General features: G+C 41.7%; 3 protein-coding genes across 5 annotated transcripts in view; 2 read left to right on the forward strand and 1 right to left on the reverse strand.

Moving 5' to 3' along the window:
- MORC2 (MORC family CW-type zinc finger 2) overlaps positions 1-6,169 on the reverse strand; it is a 40,448-nt gene extending 34,279 nt beyond the window's left edge. For all 3 annotated transcript variants that reach the window (XM_060028352.1, XM_060028351.1, XM_060028350.1), the window contains exon 1: positions 4,926-6,169. In XM_060028352.1, coding sequence (XP_059884335.1) covers positions 4,926-4,993 — 68 coding nt within the window. In that variant the 5' untranslated portion in view covers positions 4,994-6,169. The remainder of the gene's footprint in view (positions 1-4,925) is intronic.
- On the forward strand, positions 1,692-4,674 carry LOC132436009 (small ribosomal subunit protein eS27-like). Its single transcript, XM_060028356.1, has one exon. It carries the CDS (start codon positions 3,671-3,673, stop codon positions 3,917-3,919), a length of 249 nt encoding a protein of 82 aa, XP_059884339.1. The 5' UTR covers positions 1,692-3,670; the 3' UTR covers positions 3,920-4,674.
- On the forward strand, positions 5,518-12,626 carry TUG1 (taurine up-regulated 1). The gene is made up of 5 exons (XM_060029307.1): positions 5,518-5,539; positions 5,769-6,039; positions 6,140-6,267; positions 6,485-8,844; positions 10,237-12,626. Exons 1-4 carry the CDS (start codon positions 5,518-5,520, stop codon positions 6,934-6,936), a joined length of 873 nt encoding a protein of 290 aa, XP_059885290.1. The 3' UTR covers positions 6,937-8,844; positions 10,237-12,626.
- The last annotated feature ends 4,408 nt before the right edge of the window (positions 12,627-17,034 follow it).

Below are 17,034 nucleotides of genomic sequence, written 5' to 3' on the forward strand. Positions count from 1 at the left end.
GGGCACGAACCCGTGTCCCCTGCATTGGCAGGTGGACTCAACCACTGCGCCACCAGGGAAGCCCCCTAAATTTTCTTTTTAATTTTGAAGGCTAAAATGTAAAGTAACAAATTCTACTGCAATATTTCTCATTTCAAAAAGAATTTGTACTTGAAGTCAAGGAATATCAGAAATATAGCTCCTGGAAAAAAAACAAGAGTACAATCTTAGTAAGAATGAGACTACAATTTGTATGTAGAAATCTTTGGGATTATCTGGCCTTTGGTAGTGACAATGGTGAATATCAATAATCTGGAAAACTAATTCTGATACCTTTGCCATCAGGGCAAAGAAATCAAAAACAGAAACAGCAATTGCTTCTCACCAATACATATTTCTGATTGTTTCACATGAAAATTAAAGACATTTAGAATTCAATAATATCTCAAAAGGGCAAGCACAAAGAGCACTTCTGGCTAAGTTTTTACTGCTTTCTACACAATGCTTAGAAAAGTGTCTTGTACATTTAGAATCTAAAGAAAACATTCCAAATGTCTTCGTTGTTCCGCACAGTATCAATGCTGTTCCACAATACATATTTCAGATAAGTTAACAGATACTTTAAAATGTAGCTAAGGGGTGCTTTTGTGATGTGTGCTGACACATCATAAAAGGAGCCTTTTGTGACAACTGTTGGTAAGGTCAGAGACAACACTCGGATTCTTCTCCAAACCTCCAAGTGAATAACTGATCCTACTAACAAATGCTAAAGCCAAAGTTCTAAGTATCTCTTAAATTCATAAGAACCAAAAACGTACCAACTGTGTAAGCTCTCCCCTTTTTTTCAAATAACATTCAAAGAGGTGTACTCATTGCTAGCTGGCAGTTGAGATAGAGATATCTGTATAAGTATCAAAGGAAATTATTTTCTTCACAGACCTAAAGATTCTTTGCATGTGATCCAAGAAAGATCAACCATCTGGAAAAAGACAAAGATTTTTAACAACCTCTTTCACTTTCAACTGATTGTGGCTTTTATACCATTTGTGCTACGATCAAAATAACTTTGCAGCTCAGCATTTCCAGTGACAAATTCAAGTGTAAATCTACTCATTATGTAAGGAAAATGGTCTATTTATATTCAGCCTGAATTTAAAGCCATAGATTATCCATAACCCCATCACACAGTGATAGCTTCTGCTGAATTCTTGGATATGCTGTTAAGAGTTAATTGCCTTAACTGCTAGAAAATAGAGATAAAAATTCTAGAGCAACCATTTTACATTCTAATGGCTTTAACATAGTCAGAGTGTGAACCCACATTTCAACAGGATTATAAATTATAAGATATATGGTCTCTAGAGATGAAAGGTTCCTTTACATTCACTTCACATACCAAGAAAACAACCCAAAAATATATGGCCAAGATAATAAGTTATTAAATGTGCAGACACGAAGAGACATAGAAAACAGGCATCTTATACTTAAGCACCCTGCTCTATCAGAGCACTTAGCAATACTGCATACAGAGTGATTTAAGATACGCCCCTTATGCCAAAGGAACATCACTACCATCGCTACATCTGGTATCTGGCCCTTGACTACTCATGAACATTTTAGTAGCAGTCACAAAATCCATCACCAAAGAGCAGTAACAGCATAAAACTACATTTAGTAGTTCATTGACTGAAGTTAATTCTAACTTCAATCATTTCATATGAGCAACATGCAATATTAAAGCAAATTAGCCTAAGACCTTCATGTTAGAATTTCCCAGGCCTGCTTCAAACCTTAATGCTGATATAATCAAGAGAATAACCATCAACAGTTACTGTAGACCTAACACAAAAAAATTTTTTTAATTTAAGGCAGGGGTTTATCATCTCCAACAGATGCTCCAGAATTTACTAAAAATTAATCTGCCTAATGACTACCACCAAACAGCAAGTAGCTACCACACTGACCAACTTTTGGTTTATATGAGGTAATATTATAAATAAAACAAATAACTGTCACCATTTATTCAATATTTACTGTGAACCATATGGGAACTAATTACCTTATAAACATTATTTTACATAATTCTCATAAACATTGTCAGATTAGCCCCATTTTGTACATGAAGAAACTGAGGCTCAGATAAGTTCACCTACCCAAGGGCACAGCCAGGAAGCAGTCAAACATAAGTTTGGCTGGCTCCCAAGCCCATGCTCTTTTTACTGCACCACACTGATTTCTATCCTGGACTCTGCTAAATGGGAGATAAAGGGTCACTTTTTTCACAATTCAATATGGCAATATTGTAGATGTCAGACACCCTAAAATGGTCTTGTTTTTTTTTTTTTAATTAGAATAAAGCAGAAGGCAAGTCCTCCCTTCTCCAAAGGTAACACTGCATCATTTAACCCAGAGGAGATATATCTACCTTCATTACGATTAACAAGTCACATTTTATGAAAATTAAAAATCTGTTTCCTCTAGAAATGAACTTCCAGTCAAGTCACAATAAAGAAAGGTCCTGAAATTGGCTACAAACCAAAAACTTATCTAGGTGTTCGGGGGTCCATATTTTCTTCTGGCAGGACTGGACACATTCAGAAGTAAACAACTTCTAAGGTGTGATCCAGGTAATAAATTCCAGAGCTTCCAAAATGATACATCCAACCCTCAAAATGCTTATGCAAGCAAGTGGTTCCAATTCAACACGATAAGTCAAATTCCCAGAAAATTCTCCAATTTCAAACAAGTGACTCAACTGAGGTTCAATTCTTTGCCTTTGCTCTGTTCTATTAACAAACTATAAAATAGCAAAAGAAATACAGAGAAATATCCCAGAATCCTCAAATAAAAGGTTCGAGATAAACTAAAATTGAAGACTTTTAAAGTGGTAAGTAAACCCTCTGCTGTATAGACAAGGAAACAAAGTAAAACTGACTACAGTAGGAGGTCTTGCCTAATGGTTAAAAGCACTAACCATGTGGCCAGATAAATCTTACTGCCTTCAATCTTGGTGCCTTACATCTGCCGCTTAGCAGCTGTGTAAACTTTCGCATGTAACTTAATCTCTTTGAGCCTCAGTCTCCTCAAATGCAAAATAGGAATAACCCTTATTCCAGTAGGGCTGCTATAAAGATTACTTTAGACCATGTTTAAAAGTGACTGGCATGAAGCAATTAGCTGTTGTTACTATCATTTTATTATCAAATAAAGTCTTTGGGGAAGCTGGAACAACCTAGTTTCTGAACTCTCGTTATGGTCTTCCAAGAATATCAGTGTTTTGGCCCCTCATTCCAAAATTCACAACTGAATTTAACAAACACAAGCATCTGTGAACATCTAAGTGGCCTTCCACTACTTGTTCTTAACGTGGCAGTTCAAATACACAAAAGGATACTAAAGGATACTGCCCTTGGCTATACTATGAGCTAGATGGGTATAACCTTTGATCAGAGACCTTATCTAGCTGGATTTCAGATTCATTATCCACAGCTTGAGAATTCACCTAGGTGACTCTGCAATACCTACTTAAACACTCTAGTTCAGTAAGAATCTTCCTAAACAAAACAAAACCAGGTTCTCATTTGGCAACTCGCTTCACTACTCAGAAAATTTTGATTTCCTCTATAGGAAAAACAGCAAACAAAAAAATTACAGACGTCCTTTCCAACAGTGATGGCCTCCCCACAAGATCATGCCTCTCACAAAGGATCTCCTTCATCCCTCTCCAGAAAAGAGGAAACACAAGACGAAGCACCTGGTGCAGAGCCTCAATTCCTATTTCATGGACGTGAAATGCCCAGGATGCTATAAAATCACCACCATCTTTAGCCATGCACAAACAGTAGTTTTGTGTGTCGGCTACTCTACTGTCCTCTGTCAGCCTACAGGAGGAAAAGCAAGGCTTACGGAAGAATGCTCCTTCAGACGGAAGCGGCACTAAAAGCCCCCAGAATCAAGATGAATGGGAAACCATCCCAATAAACATATTTTGGATTAAAAAAAAAAATTACAGACGTTATCACAAATATGTGGTTCTTTCCCGTAAAAGGCTAAGTTATTGTACTATTACTAGATAACTGAAGTCTATGTTCTCAACCCTGAAGGTGGTTCTTCTGAACTCTGGGCCATTCATTTAGCTGCTCGCCACCTCTCCAGGTACCAAAATGAGAAAATACTTACCTTCATCTCAAAAGTGCCAAATGAATGTACTAAAGGACTAAATAGTTATACCCCCCACTGCATCACTTCCAAAAGAGTGGGCATAAGGATTAACCCTAAAACATTCCAGACCAATGTGGAGTGATGGTAATCTCCTCACAAACTCAAGAACTATGAACACAGTATGTGTCCAATGATTTGCATACATTTTGGGGAAAGGCTATTTAAATCACGGGTTTAACTAAGTGATCACTTCCTGCTTAGCATAAAAAACTACAGTGGATGAGGATGAATTTCCCAGAAAAATAAAACCAACTGTTTTCTGGGGAAAAAATTTCTTCTCACAAGTTGCCATTTAAACGTCTTCATTCCTTTTTTTTTTTCTTTTTTCCTTCTTAGAAAGAAAAGACTTGTTAGAAGCCAACTGTTTTGGCTGTTGTCACCAACGAGAAGAAGGAGTTGATACTAGAATAGTCCAACTTTTGGCGATCCAAAGAACAGTACTTGTTGGATTCCTATCAAACACTTGAATGAAACAACTCAATATACTGACTTCAAGGAGCTAGCTTGCATTTGATCAAATAAATTTTGATCCAATAAAGGAAGATCATATTCTTCTGGATTAGCAACAAACATTTCACTGATCTCAGTTCTTCCATAGAGTTCAAGACTCATCCAGTGACACATCCCAAAAAGTAAAAATGCAAAATTTTCTGGGAAAAGGATTTCCATATTAATATCAAGCAACGAGTTATCAGTGATCTCAGTGGCACCTATAGGATACTTACGAATTTGTGTGTAGATAGTCAAACGTTAGCTGAGCTCGATTCAGACTGCTGTAATTTGTGAAAGCCATGAGTGCAATGAGGTCTCCAGTTCTTTACCCACTAACTGGGAACTATAAGCTTACAATGGAACAAATTTTTCAGGATTCCTTCCAGTAAAGGTTTGGTAAATCTGTGCTCCTTAGTTAAACAAGGTTACCTAGTATTTAACCAAGATATATTCAAAAAGATGTCTAAAACAAAAATCGATTTCTCCTTTACATTTTTTTTAATCTTCTCAATGACTATGATGTAATATCTTGGAACTACGTCATAAACGTGTAGTCTTAAGGAGCTTCAGCGTTAATTTGCGACAGTTCACGGAGTGGAATGTGGTTGGTCCTTGAGTAGATGATACTGGAGTTGGTGTTTCAATTACTGCTCCATCTTCATGTTCTTCGAGCCTTTTTTGTTGTTGTTGTTCCTCTAAATTTCCTGTGAGGAAATTTACCAATCCGGAAATTTAGCAACTTCAGTCATAAAACTGGACAACCACCCATGTCTTCGCCATCAATGATCCCAGGATCCTTAAATTAGCCCCAGACTGGTGACCACGATGTTGATGAAGTGCATATGGCGTTAGTTCCGGCTTCACCACCTCCTAACTGAAAGATCTCCTAAGCGCTGAAGACCGATTTCTGTTTTCAAAGCCCGGACCAAACCTAGCTTGCTGTGTGCCCCAATTTCGTCAGAGTAGTGGGTCAAATTACCTCACAATGACCCACTAAGTAGCCACAGAATTGACCCGCCCAAATTAACTCAGGCGGGCCGCGCCCCTCCCCCACTTCCCTCAGACACCGGCCTCAGCCTCTAAGGCCCTGACTGGGCCTCGGTCCCGTGGTCTCCTCCTCACGGAGGAGTTAGTCCCAGCTTTCAAGGCCCGGATCGAGGACAGTGGCGAGCGCACCACCCGACCGGGCGTTGCCCGGCGCTCACAGCTGCCTTTGTCCCTCCCCACGGAATTGGAACCCAACAACCGCAGCGCGCTCTTGGAACCATGTGCTGCCGCCGCCTCCGCCTCCGCCGCTGCCGCCGCCGCCGCGAAACCAGCCGCCCGCGCGCCGCTTTGGATGAGATGGTGATTGGACTCAGCACCACAAACTTCGGCGTTTAGGGCTGCTCCGCCGCCGCTGCCGCTGCCGCCTCTGCCACCTCAGCCACCGCTTTGTCTCCGCCAGTGCACACAACCCGGGCCGCCTCGCGCACTCCCCGACGCCCCAAGCCCCCGAGGCCTCCGCGGCGCACTCGGCCAATCACAGAGCCGCCCCTCCTCCCGCCCCCGCCCTGATGCGAAGCCTCCTGATTGGTGGGTAGCGTGTCTCCACGTGACCGGATTTTGTTAGCCGGGCACTCCCCTGTCACGTGAGTGCGCGCGCCTCTCTTCCTGCTTTCTTGACCCTCTCCGCCATTTAAAGAAACAGTACCGGGGGCGGGCCGAGCGACGCAGCCGGGACGGCAGCTGCGGCGCGGACCGGAGGAGCCATCTTGTCTCGTCGCCGGGGAGTCAGGCCCCTAACTCGAAGAAGCCCTGGCGCGCCCTCCCCCCCTTCCCGGTCTGGTAGGGCGAAGGAGCGGGCGCGCGGTCGATCGAGCGATCGGTTGGCGGCTCTTTCTCCTGCTCTGGCATCCAGCTCTTGGGGCGCAGGCCCGGCCGCCGCGGCGCGCGCCCGGTGGCCGTTGGCGCTCGCGCCGCGTCTTTCTTCTTGTACGCAGAACTCGGGCGGCGGCCTATGCGTTTGCGATTCGACGAGGAGTCGTCCGGGTGGTCGGCGGTGGCGGGCAGCTGCTCCGCCCCGCTCCCGGGGAGGCGGCGGGATTTGGCGCGGCCGGGGAAGCTGGGGTGGCCGGGGCCGGCCTGGAGGCCTGGCGCCACCCTTCGGGGCCTGCAAGGACCCAGTTGGGCGGGCAGGAGGGGGCCGGGGGATGGTTGGTGGTGGGCTTCCTACTTTGCCTTTTTCTCCTTATGCCGCCTTAGTGAGGGGCGGGAGGTCTGGCGGCAGCTCCGGGGTGGAGAGACAAGCTCCGGAGTCGGAAGAGCTGGGTTTGCTTCCGGGCCTAGCCACCAGCTGGCCGAGTGACCTTAGGCAAGTCACTTGGTAATTTGTCTGCGCCTCAGTTTCCTCCTCTATCAACGTTTGTGGGGTTGAAAGCGCTTTGTAAACTATAAAGCGTCGGTGAATGTAAGGGATGATTATTGTTCGTAATGGTTGGCTTTTTTGTTTGTTTGTTTTGAGTTGTAAGAAAACTTAGCAATTGTCCAATCCTTGGATTTTGAACCTGGGAACCTTGGATTGGAGTTGGATATTCCCAAATTCCCTGAAATCGTGTGCAAAAATTAGTGGGAATATGTATTTTAGGGGAATGAGGATCCATCGGCAGCAAGTTTTCAGAGGGGGCTGTGACCCAGAAGAGTTAAGAACCACAATTCACTTGCCACAAGGAGGAAACTGAGGCCTAGATGTCATTCGGGACCCGTCACAACCAATTTGAAGCCCCTGTTGAATCCCTGGGATATGTGAGCTGTTCTATGCATAGTGGGTATTCGGGGTTAGAACACTCCACTGCTTGGCTTCTATTCTGAGTCTTTTCACCATGGGTTGCCTGAAAGGTGGCTGACGCATATGGTACAGTGGCACCCAATATAAAGCAGCTAAAAGTAGGAGTGGATGTGTTCTCTAGTATCAAGAAGCCTGTTTAATCTTTGGCCCAACAACTTTTTATTTTCTGGTGCCTGACTACCTTTCTGTTTCATTGACCATTTTCCATGACCATGGCTGCCATCCGTTACTTGCTCCTATTTTATATTCTTAGTTTGTGTGGTTGGTAGTGAGCAGGCTTATTTTTAAATGGTGCTGCCAAGTCCAGCTAATTAATGGTGCAGGTGGATTTTTAGCAAGCTGGCTGACTGGAACAAACTGAACCAGGCATGGAATTCCTGAAGATGTTTGGGGGTTTGTCTTTATTAATTGAAGGTTAACATTCTCTGAAAAGTTTTGTTAGAACGTCTGCTGAACCTCAAAATCAGTAGATTCCCCCCTGCTTCCGGCCTGCTTTGTATTCTCTTTGCTTGCAAGTGTGTTACTAAGATGGCCAAAATGCCAGTTTTTGCTTCTTTGTTAATTGTCAGCTGCTTTTATCAAATTCCAGGCCATTATCCAGCAAACACTATAGAAATGTTTGAACACTTGGATTTCAAACATTTTCAATTTGTGGAGTGGTGCTTACCAGTGGTACAGTTCTAAGCAAGCAAACAGAAACCCACTTAAGTGTTTTGTTTGTTAGGTGTTAGCCGGTTCTGCTATTTAATACAAACATCTGGGAAAAAAATCAATTGACTATTACCTTTACCTAGAGGGCAGAGACAAAGGATCTCAATTGCAGAGGAGTGACTGTTTTGGAGAAAGATGTGTTGGTCTTTTAGCTCTTTTGTAATTAAATCTGGATGTACCTCAAAAGAATCTTAAGACTGTGGTGATAAGATGCTTTCCTCAGGAGAAAGGAGGAAAAAAACAACTGGAACTCAAAGCTTGAAATTCTGTGACAAAACATGAGCTGTCCAGGATAGGAGGTTGAAAGTGTTTCACTACAGCGTTCTGCTCTCGCTGGAACAGATGTCCTTCGGTGTAGTCACAGCGTGGACTCCAGATTTCCAGATTTTCAAGAACTGGATCTGGGACCTGGAAGAGATTATCAAGATGTGACAGGAACTTGGGAGCTGGATTTTTTTATTTTTGAATTTGGGGACTGTTTTCCTCGCTTAGAGAAAAGAGACAATGACTGAGCAAACACTGCCACCAGCGCTATTACTGGGAATTCGGAGACCTGAATTTTCGCCACACTCTCAGTGCAAACTCTGGCGACGCTCCACCCACAGTGAACTACGGTACTTGCCATTTTCCAAAATGCCTTATTCTTTACCATCTCTGCACTTTTGTTTGTGCTCTCTTCTCTACCCTGGAATGCCTTCCTCTGCTTCTTCACCTATCAAAACTGCCATTTATTCAGTATCCAACTCAGATGCTCTTTCCTTCATGAATTTCCTAACTTTAGGCAGAAATGATCTTTTTTAAGTTTTATAATGTGCTGTTATATATCTTTTATCTATATTTGTATACAAGTAGCTTATAAAGTCCTTTCTTGCATGCATTAGCTCTCTCCAGATAGCAAGCCCCATGAAAGCAAGGGCTTTGTCTTGGGAATCTTTGCCCAGACATTACCACATATGATGAAGCATTAGTAAAAAGAAGGAATTTAGAGAACAGGCGATCTCAGAATAAGCACTCAATAAATGTTTGCTTAGTTGCTGTGTGATAACCTAATTACTCCTGATTAGGGAAAAAGTCACTAGTTTTGGGCCATGTCTCTTCCTTTATTTCATACTTTATTATTTTTTAATTCTAACTTTAAAAAGACTTAAGGAGGGGCTTCCCTGGTGGCGCGGTGGTTGGGAGTCCGCCTGCCAATGCAGGGGACACGGGTTCGTGCCCCAGTCCAGGAAGATCCCACATGCCACGAAGCAGCTGGGCCTGTGAGCCATGGCCGCTGAGCCTGCATGTCCAGAGCCTGTGCTTCGCAATGGGAGAGGCCACAACAGTGAGAGGCCCGCGTACCGCAAAAAAAAAAAAAAAAAAAAAAAAAAAGACTTAGGGAGCCCTCAAATATAAAGAGAAACTGCTCTGCTGCATAGGGTATTACAGAGGGGTGCAAGGGCCAGGGCCTTATTCCCTGTGTACCTTATTCTCTTGCACTCAAGATGGAATCTTATGAAAATGTAATTAAGGATAGCTTTTACAAATACAAGACCATAAGACAATTTGTGAAAGGCATTGGAAAGGAAGAACAACAGTATCTCCTTTGCTTTGCTTTGCTTTGCTTTGGTGTTGGTATATAAAATTAAATCCAGTTCTCATACCACCTTTGGAGCCACTTCTTTCTCCACCAACCACTGCCCAGCAACCTGAATACAATCAAATTACTACCCCGAAGTATGAGACTTGGGGCAGTTCCTATTTGCTGCTTCCCAAGACAGTTTGTCCTCAAGAGTCAGGAAACAGTCTTTACCAGAGAACTCTTTCTGTTCTTATCATCACTGATCGTTAATCATAAGGCTTTTTTCCCCCATTTATCATCTGTCAGCTTCTAAGCCATGCTTGTCAAGAATTAGTATCCGTCAAGCAGCTGATGTGCTGACAGCAGCCCCACCCCAGTGTTAGAGTCCTTTCTTTGTAATTCCAAGCATTTGTTATCTTATATGTTTTGTCCCTCTCCCCTCCAGTCCTGTGCCTCCTGGTTGCCGAGTGTTCACCTGGACCGTCTGACCACCTTTGTGCTATTCCATCAGCCTACAGATCTGGTACCTGGATTTTTGCCCATGGTGATTCTACCACCTTACTACTGAAGAAGACATCATTCCAGTGGACCACTGTGACCCAGGAGGCATCCAGCAAATCATCATGATGTGGCCTTCACCTCCACTCCTGTCCTGTTCTACCGAGATTCAACACAGCCCTTTGTAGTGAAGTCAAACTCCTCAAGCCAAATAGCTGAAGCTATTTTATCACAACAAAGGCTGTTTGTTCCATGAGTGTGCATTTCGTTTCTTCAGTTAAAGCCTTCAGAGACACATAATAAATTTGGACCAGGGGATTTTTAGTTATCAGCACTGTCTGAAGAATGGCAACATCTTTTTGAGAACCACATTGGACCATGCCCCACTATCTTAAATGATTGAAATTCAGGAAGTATCTAATCTGGACCCCATTCTTTTTCCATGTCAAATCTGTAGTAACCTACTGAATGAGCAAGCAGATATTCTGACCCATTGGGATTAAAACAAAGGCACAGTGAACTCACAGCATCTTCTTTGGGATTACTCAGGAACCAGAACTTTTCACACAAATGTAAGAAATTCTACCAAGGAATCCCTTTACCTAACAGCATCTCACAAAGCTCCAATCAGATTCCAGAAAAGGCCTCTTGATACATCCAGGTAGAACCTATATGGTAATCCCTTATGTTTATATAGCACTTTACAGTTTCAAAGCACTTTTACATGCATTAATCTCAATTATCAAATAACACAAATTATAATCCCTTTTTGCAAATGAGGAAATGGAAATTTAAAAGGTTATCCAAGGTGACACAGCTACAAAGTGGTAGAGGCCAGGCCTTCTGACTCCTAGTCCAGTTCTCTCCTTGGAATTAACTTAGCCTCTGTTTTACCCAGTGTTAAAATAACTGGAGAGTGGGAACCCCAGAAAAGTTTCCAACTTCCTGATCTGGTGCCCTCAGTCAGTCAGGATGTCATATATGTAATCTTGTGATAGCTGTACCTAGACCAGAATTCCAATACGGCATCTCTGACGTTTAGGAGTAGACTGTTTCCATGGTGGTAGACTGTCCAGTCAACAAAGAAAATGTTTATTTGACAGCAAGATTACCCATTATGAAACACAGAGGTGCTTTTGGATCTTTCATCCATCTTCATGGTCTTCCCAAAGATGGCCTAGTTGATTGGAGATCCCTGTTTATATCATGTCTTTTTTTTTTTTTTAATTCTTACTAATATTCCTGGACACCAAGATCAACCTGTGGTCCTCTATCCCCAAACTAATATTTACATAGAATGAGCCATCAATTTTTTTAGAACAGTACTGTTCATATATATGTGTGTGTGTATGTATATATTTGATATACACATATAATATATATCATAGAGCTTCTGTAGTCCAGTAAGGTGGTAAAATACTGTAAATGTGTCCCCTTCCCTGATTCATAATGCAGTGTAGTGTATTAAAGGATCTCAGAAGGCTTGCTGTAAAGAGCCTCATTTAGCTGTTTGGTCCAGTGTGTCCTAAGTTTCATCAAGCACAGAAAGTTATTTTTGCAGCATTCCTTTTAGTGGAATGGGAAAACTGCTCTAAAGCAGTATAGCCAGTGCTTCCTGATTGCCAACAGATTACCCTGGAGACCCAGGAATAAACAGCATCTTTGAACCCCCCCCCCTTTTTATGCCTTGTCAATAACTACTTGAATTAGTATGTCTTCCTCATCTGAGAGCCCCACATCTTGACAGTTACCTTTATTTTCTGTCAAAGAAACCTCTAGAAGATTTGTGGGGATACATGGGATGGGGATGAGGGAGTTAATTCTGCCACAAAATTAGATGAATTCCATGACATTTAGCAATATACTTTTCTGTCCTTAGAATTGTGCTGTAAATCTAGTTTAAGGGAATTGCATCTCAGGTGGGTGAGGAGACTGGGAAGGGAAGGGAGGAGGAGAATAGAGAAAAGGGGGAGGAGGGGTGAGAAGGAGATATTTTCTTAGGATTTGAGTGTGGCCCACTGAGATCTTATTAATACTTGAAGAGAAGTCATCCAGCCAGGGAATTTTTGAAATAATATTAACAAAGAAATGAATGCATTTTGCAGCTGTATGCTGACTGCAAAACCCCCAGCACTATTGTCACTTAAAACCAATAGCCTTGTTCTCTGATAGTCACTTACAAGCCCAATTTCAGGCAATCTGAATTTGTAGCAGACTTGAATGTTAACTTCATTTTGTAATGTGGCCCACATTAGGGAAAGAATAAATAGGAAAACACCTTGGCTTACCACAGGCTTTGCTCACACAGTTTCTGGTTTCTGTGACCTATTTTTTGTATTTCAGCATTTTGTGAACAACTTATTCTTAGATCATTCGTTTTCCAATGGCTTTGTGGCCATGAAGCCCTTTGAATGAAAACTTTATGGAAGCCCAGAGTAAAAGTGAAGCTGCTCTGGAGGAAGCAGAAGTGGGGGGCCTGAAACCTGCCACAAGCATCTTACTTTACCACCATGGTGACACCTAAGGAGACTTCTTTACAACAACTAGAATTCTTCAGAACACAGTTTGAAAACCACTGCCCTAGACAACAGTATGTTCAACCTGAATGGCATTCTGTTCTGTACCTCTACCCAACACCATCCATGTTCAGTTGATGCTGAACATTCTTAGGAATACTACCGTGGGCAAACTCAGAAAAGTACAAGAAGATGGGCATATCTTTGCCCCCCAGAGTAGTCATATGGGCCGAAAGTGGTATCAAATGGACCTAGAGTAATAGCCCTCTACCTACAGATGGACTTCCAGTGATTCCTGGATTTGATATAGCCAGAGAGCAATTCATACATACTCTACACTGACAAACCCCCTTACCCAGCTTCTTTCACAAACACCAGATGCTCTAGTGGTACTTGAAATACATGACCTTGAAGTCTTGATCCTCCTTGGATACATGAATCGCCAGGTATTGAAGCTGATGCTGAAGTTGATGTCTCATTGAGGCCATATTAGAGCAACTGTACATTGGACCGCCCATCCTCAGCCATGGTACTCTACTTCATGTGCAAGGGATAACTATAAACTGAAAGCAGAATTCAAAGACTGGCAACATTACCTAAAAGGGTACCTGGTTATTATTCATCTTCTCAGACTATGTCACTATCACTCAGCCAGTGGCAGTTACACTACTTCTTGGTTTTTATTCAGTTTAACTGCTCTTTCCAGGATAAATGAGCTAATAACCTTTGAAAAATCGCTAAAACAATTCCTCAGTCACTGGCACATCTGCCTAGCCTCCAAAATTAAGAATGCTCAGCTCTAACTACATGTAATATCTGATCCACAAGGGACAATCTCTGAACATCCTTTCTCATCTGTGTGATTTAAAATGTGACCATTTTGAAAATTTTCTTCCAGCCAAGAGAGATTTTAAGATGGGTGTTTTGATGTCTGGTACCATCAGCTGTTGATGTTAATGATGTGTGGAGGTAGGCCTTTTGACCAGGCCATGATAGCTTACTTGGTGGGCATCTCAAATTGCATATCATCTACCTTTTGCTGGAAATGTAGACTGACTTGAAATCTCCAAAGCCTGCAGCTAAAGATTTTATCAATAGACTCAAGAGCTTCCTGCTGCTTCTTCCTAATGTCACAAGACCACAGTCCCCTGTCCTTGTGGATGTTTTCATGGAATTTCATCTGTCTCAGTACTATTGTTTTACACTGAATCAGAGTGGCTGACTTCATTCCTTGTCATGAAATACTCTCAGGTATTAAGACAACTTACCTGTTCAGGAGGGATTTGATTCATGAACTCCTCCCAGACCAGATCATGTAGAACAAGTAGACTTTGATTTGTGCCATGAGAAAAGTCTCATTTCTTCAGAGTCAACTTAAGGGCCCGCTGTCCTCAGCTACTTTAACGAATGCACTGGTTAAATGTTGGAAATGTTTCTTTATATCTTTTGTCTCTTATCCTCTAGACTAATTGTGATTATGAGTCAGTCTACAAATCATCAAACAAGGCCTAAGTCTGGTTACTCTATACTGCTCACCCTCAACAAATAAAATCTGATGACTGGCCTGCTTGTATATACAACTGTTATCTGTAAAGAAGAAATTATCTACAAGCTTAGATTTTCTATTGCCTTCAAAATGTCAGCTCGATTTTCTTTTTCTCCTGTACTTGACCGAAAAAGACATTGATCTACACTGGCAGTCATTCCCTTTAATCCTGTCAAAATGAGGGACTAAAGGTAAAGATGATCATCTGTTCAAGAGTCTGATGTACACTGTGTATAAGAATTGATGGTGGAAAAAGCGTAAAACTCAAACCTAGTATCTTACTATCTCCATGCCTCAGATCTCATCTTTCAGCAGTACCATTCAACCAGTCTGAGGCCTTGACTTGTTGATAAGATGATTCTCAGAGATGGGCTGAGTTACAGAAGATGGAGACTTGATTACCAAAGAAAGTAGGGCCAACCTTGATGAACCTGGCTCTCCCAACCCTATCACTCCCAGATGTAGCATAGACTCCTAAACAGAACCTCAAGTCTGGATTAAGGAGATAGCCTTCTCCTGAGCTGAAAGTTCTTGGGCAGATGAGCAGGAAAATGAAAGTTGCTGTACCTGACTGGCCCTTTAAGATCAGAAAATTGTATCCAGAATAAATGCTGTGGATTAACCCTGGAATACTCAGGGTTAAAACTAATGTACAGAGTTTTGATATTAAACTGCCTGTTCTTCTAGATCATAGCCTGGCTATTGATATGGCTGGCCTTGCTGAAAGTACCTTACTTGCCTATTTACCTGACACAGCCCTTGCCTGCTTTTTTGACATATTGCTGCAATCAGACTGGCTGTCCTTGAGAAGACTATAGCTGATCTCGGTCTACCTTATACCCAGTTCCACCAAGAGGTTTTGAACAGAAGCAGCCTGCACCTCACCCACCAGGACTTAATGTTCACAACAGGAAGGACCATGCTGTATACCCTTTGACCAGCAGCTTTTTTTTTTTTTTAACTGCAGAGTCAGCCTCTATGCCTATATATATTAGCTCATTTTCAGCACTTGGGACCCTTTCTACCAGATCTGAAAGAGCAGAGCAGATTGAAGTCACTGTCCATTGCTCTGTTCTACGGTAATACAGAGATGAATCTGATTTGCCGGTACTCACAGAAATGTACCAGTTCAACCTGGCAAAAGACTTAAAGGAACATAAGAACACTTTTCCACTGAGCTTAAAATTTACCACTGACTTGATGAGCGTCACAGAACTATTTGCCAGTGGGAGGCTGGTTGTCCTGCTTCATGTCAGCAAGACAGTTGGGCTCTCAAACTCACGACCACTGAGTTTACTTACATTGAAACTCTATTGTATCATCCAGAGTGTGCTATTGGACATGATTATTCCATTCAAATGGATTACAAGCCTCCTGAGTAGAAGACAAACTTACTCCTCATGATTTTTAGAAGACAAACTTACTCCTCATGATTTTTTCCAGAATACATTTATTGTCAAGGAAGGAACAATGCCAGCTGTTACCATACAATTTTATGAGCAGAGATTAAACTTTTTCAGTATCTGGTCTTACTATTGACATCAGTTGTTTTTGATTGACCAGCATCAATTCCATCCCTTTGCAACAACTCCCTGATGTTTCTTGGAACCTCCTCTCCTTCTTTTCAGTCCATGTGGTTCAGTCGGACCTAATCTTAGGTTTCATGGGTGGACATGTAATTCAGACCTGATCAATCAGCACAGTCCATCTCCTTGGCCATAGTGATTGGTTCAGGAATGGTCGTTTGATTCAAGCTGGTCCAGTGATACCCAACCCTAAGAGTTTAGTGAACTGTGGAGGAGAAGCTCAGAAGCTCTACTGAGGTTGCTTAGCTCTGTAGGATGAAAAGCTCAGACCAACAGGGCCCACCATATCAAATGAGCCAGTCAAAGAATGAAGCCAGTACAGAGGAAAGCAGAGCCAAATGTTGGAGAGACTTGAGTCCTGATGACAATGTTTGTGCCCCTGGATCCAACCGTGCCTGAAGCAAGTATATCCCCTGGACTTTTCAGTTATGTGAACCAATAAATGCCCTTCTTTGCTTAAGTTACTTTGAGTTGGGTTTCTATTACTTGAAATTGAGTCCTAATATTACTACTATCTACCAATAGCAAAACTTGACAGATCAAAATGCTAAACTACAGGTCAAGGCCACACTGAAATTATTTTCCAATCCAGAATATAAAATGGAACAGGAACTGACAATGTTTAGGTTATTACAGAAGCATAAAAATTAATTACATGGTAGAAAAATATACAAAAAAAAACTATCAGCAAAGAATTGATTACATAATACATGGTTCAGCCATATAAGAAAATCTACATGTCTGTTAAAATAAATAAAATACATTTATTGTGTATGGGCATGGAAAAATGGCCATGATTTACTAAGTGAAACAAACCATTGCTAGAAAAATGTGTACTATGAACTCATTTTAAAATTTATGTGTTTATGTTCATAATGCATAGAAAAATCTATTAATGGCTTTCTTTAAACAGTGTAGATTACATGAGACTTTATACATTTCTGTATTTGAATATTTTACACTACTCACATTAAACTTTATTTTAAACTTTATTTTAAAATAAAGAGTTTTAAAAATTAAATTTAGTGCTTACTGTTTGACCTTGGCAAGTTACTCAACACTGAGCCTGTTTTGTTAAATAATTTTAAAGACCTGCC

This window comes from Delphinus delphis, chromosome 13 (assembly GCF_949987515.2).
Source record: "Delphinus delphis chromosome 13, mDelDel1.2, whole genome shotgun sequence".
Lineage (NCBI taxonomy): Eukaryota > Metazoa > Chordata > Mammalia > Artiodactyla > Delphinidae > Delphinus > Delphinus delphis.

Coding starts and splice junctions, on each gene's coding strand:
- LOC132436009 (XM_060028356.1), top strand. CDS start 3,671: ATGCCTCTCACAAAGGATCTCCTTCATCCCTCTCCAGAAAAGAGGAAA.
- TUG1 (XM_060029307.1), top strand. CDS start 5,518: ATGTTGATGAAGTGCATATGGC. Junction 6,040..6,139: donor GCGCCGCTTTGGATGAGATG/GTGATTGGACTC, acceptor TGTCTCCGCCAG/TGCACACAACCCGGGCCGCC. Junction 6,268..6,484: donor GATGCGAAGCCTCCTGATTG/GTGGGTAGCGTG, acceptor CCTAACTCGAAG/AAGCCCTGGCGCGCCCTCCC.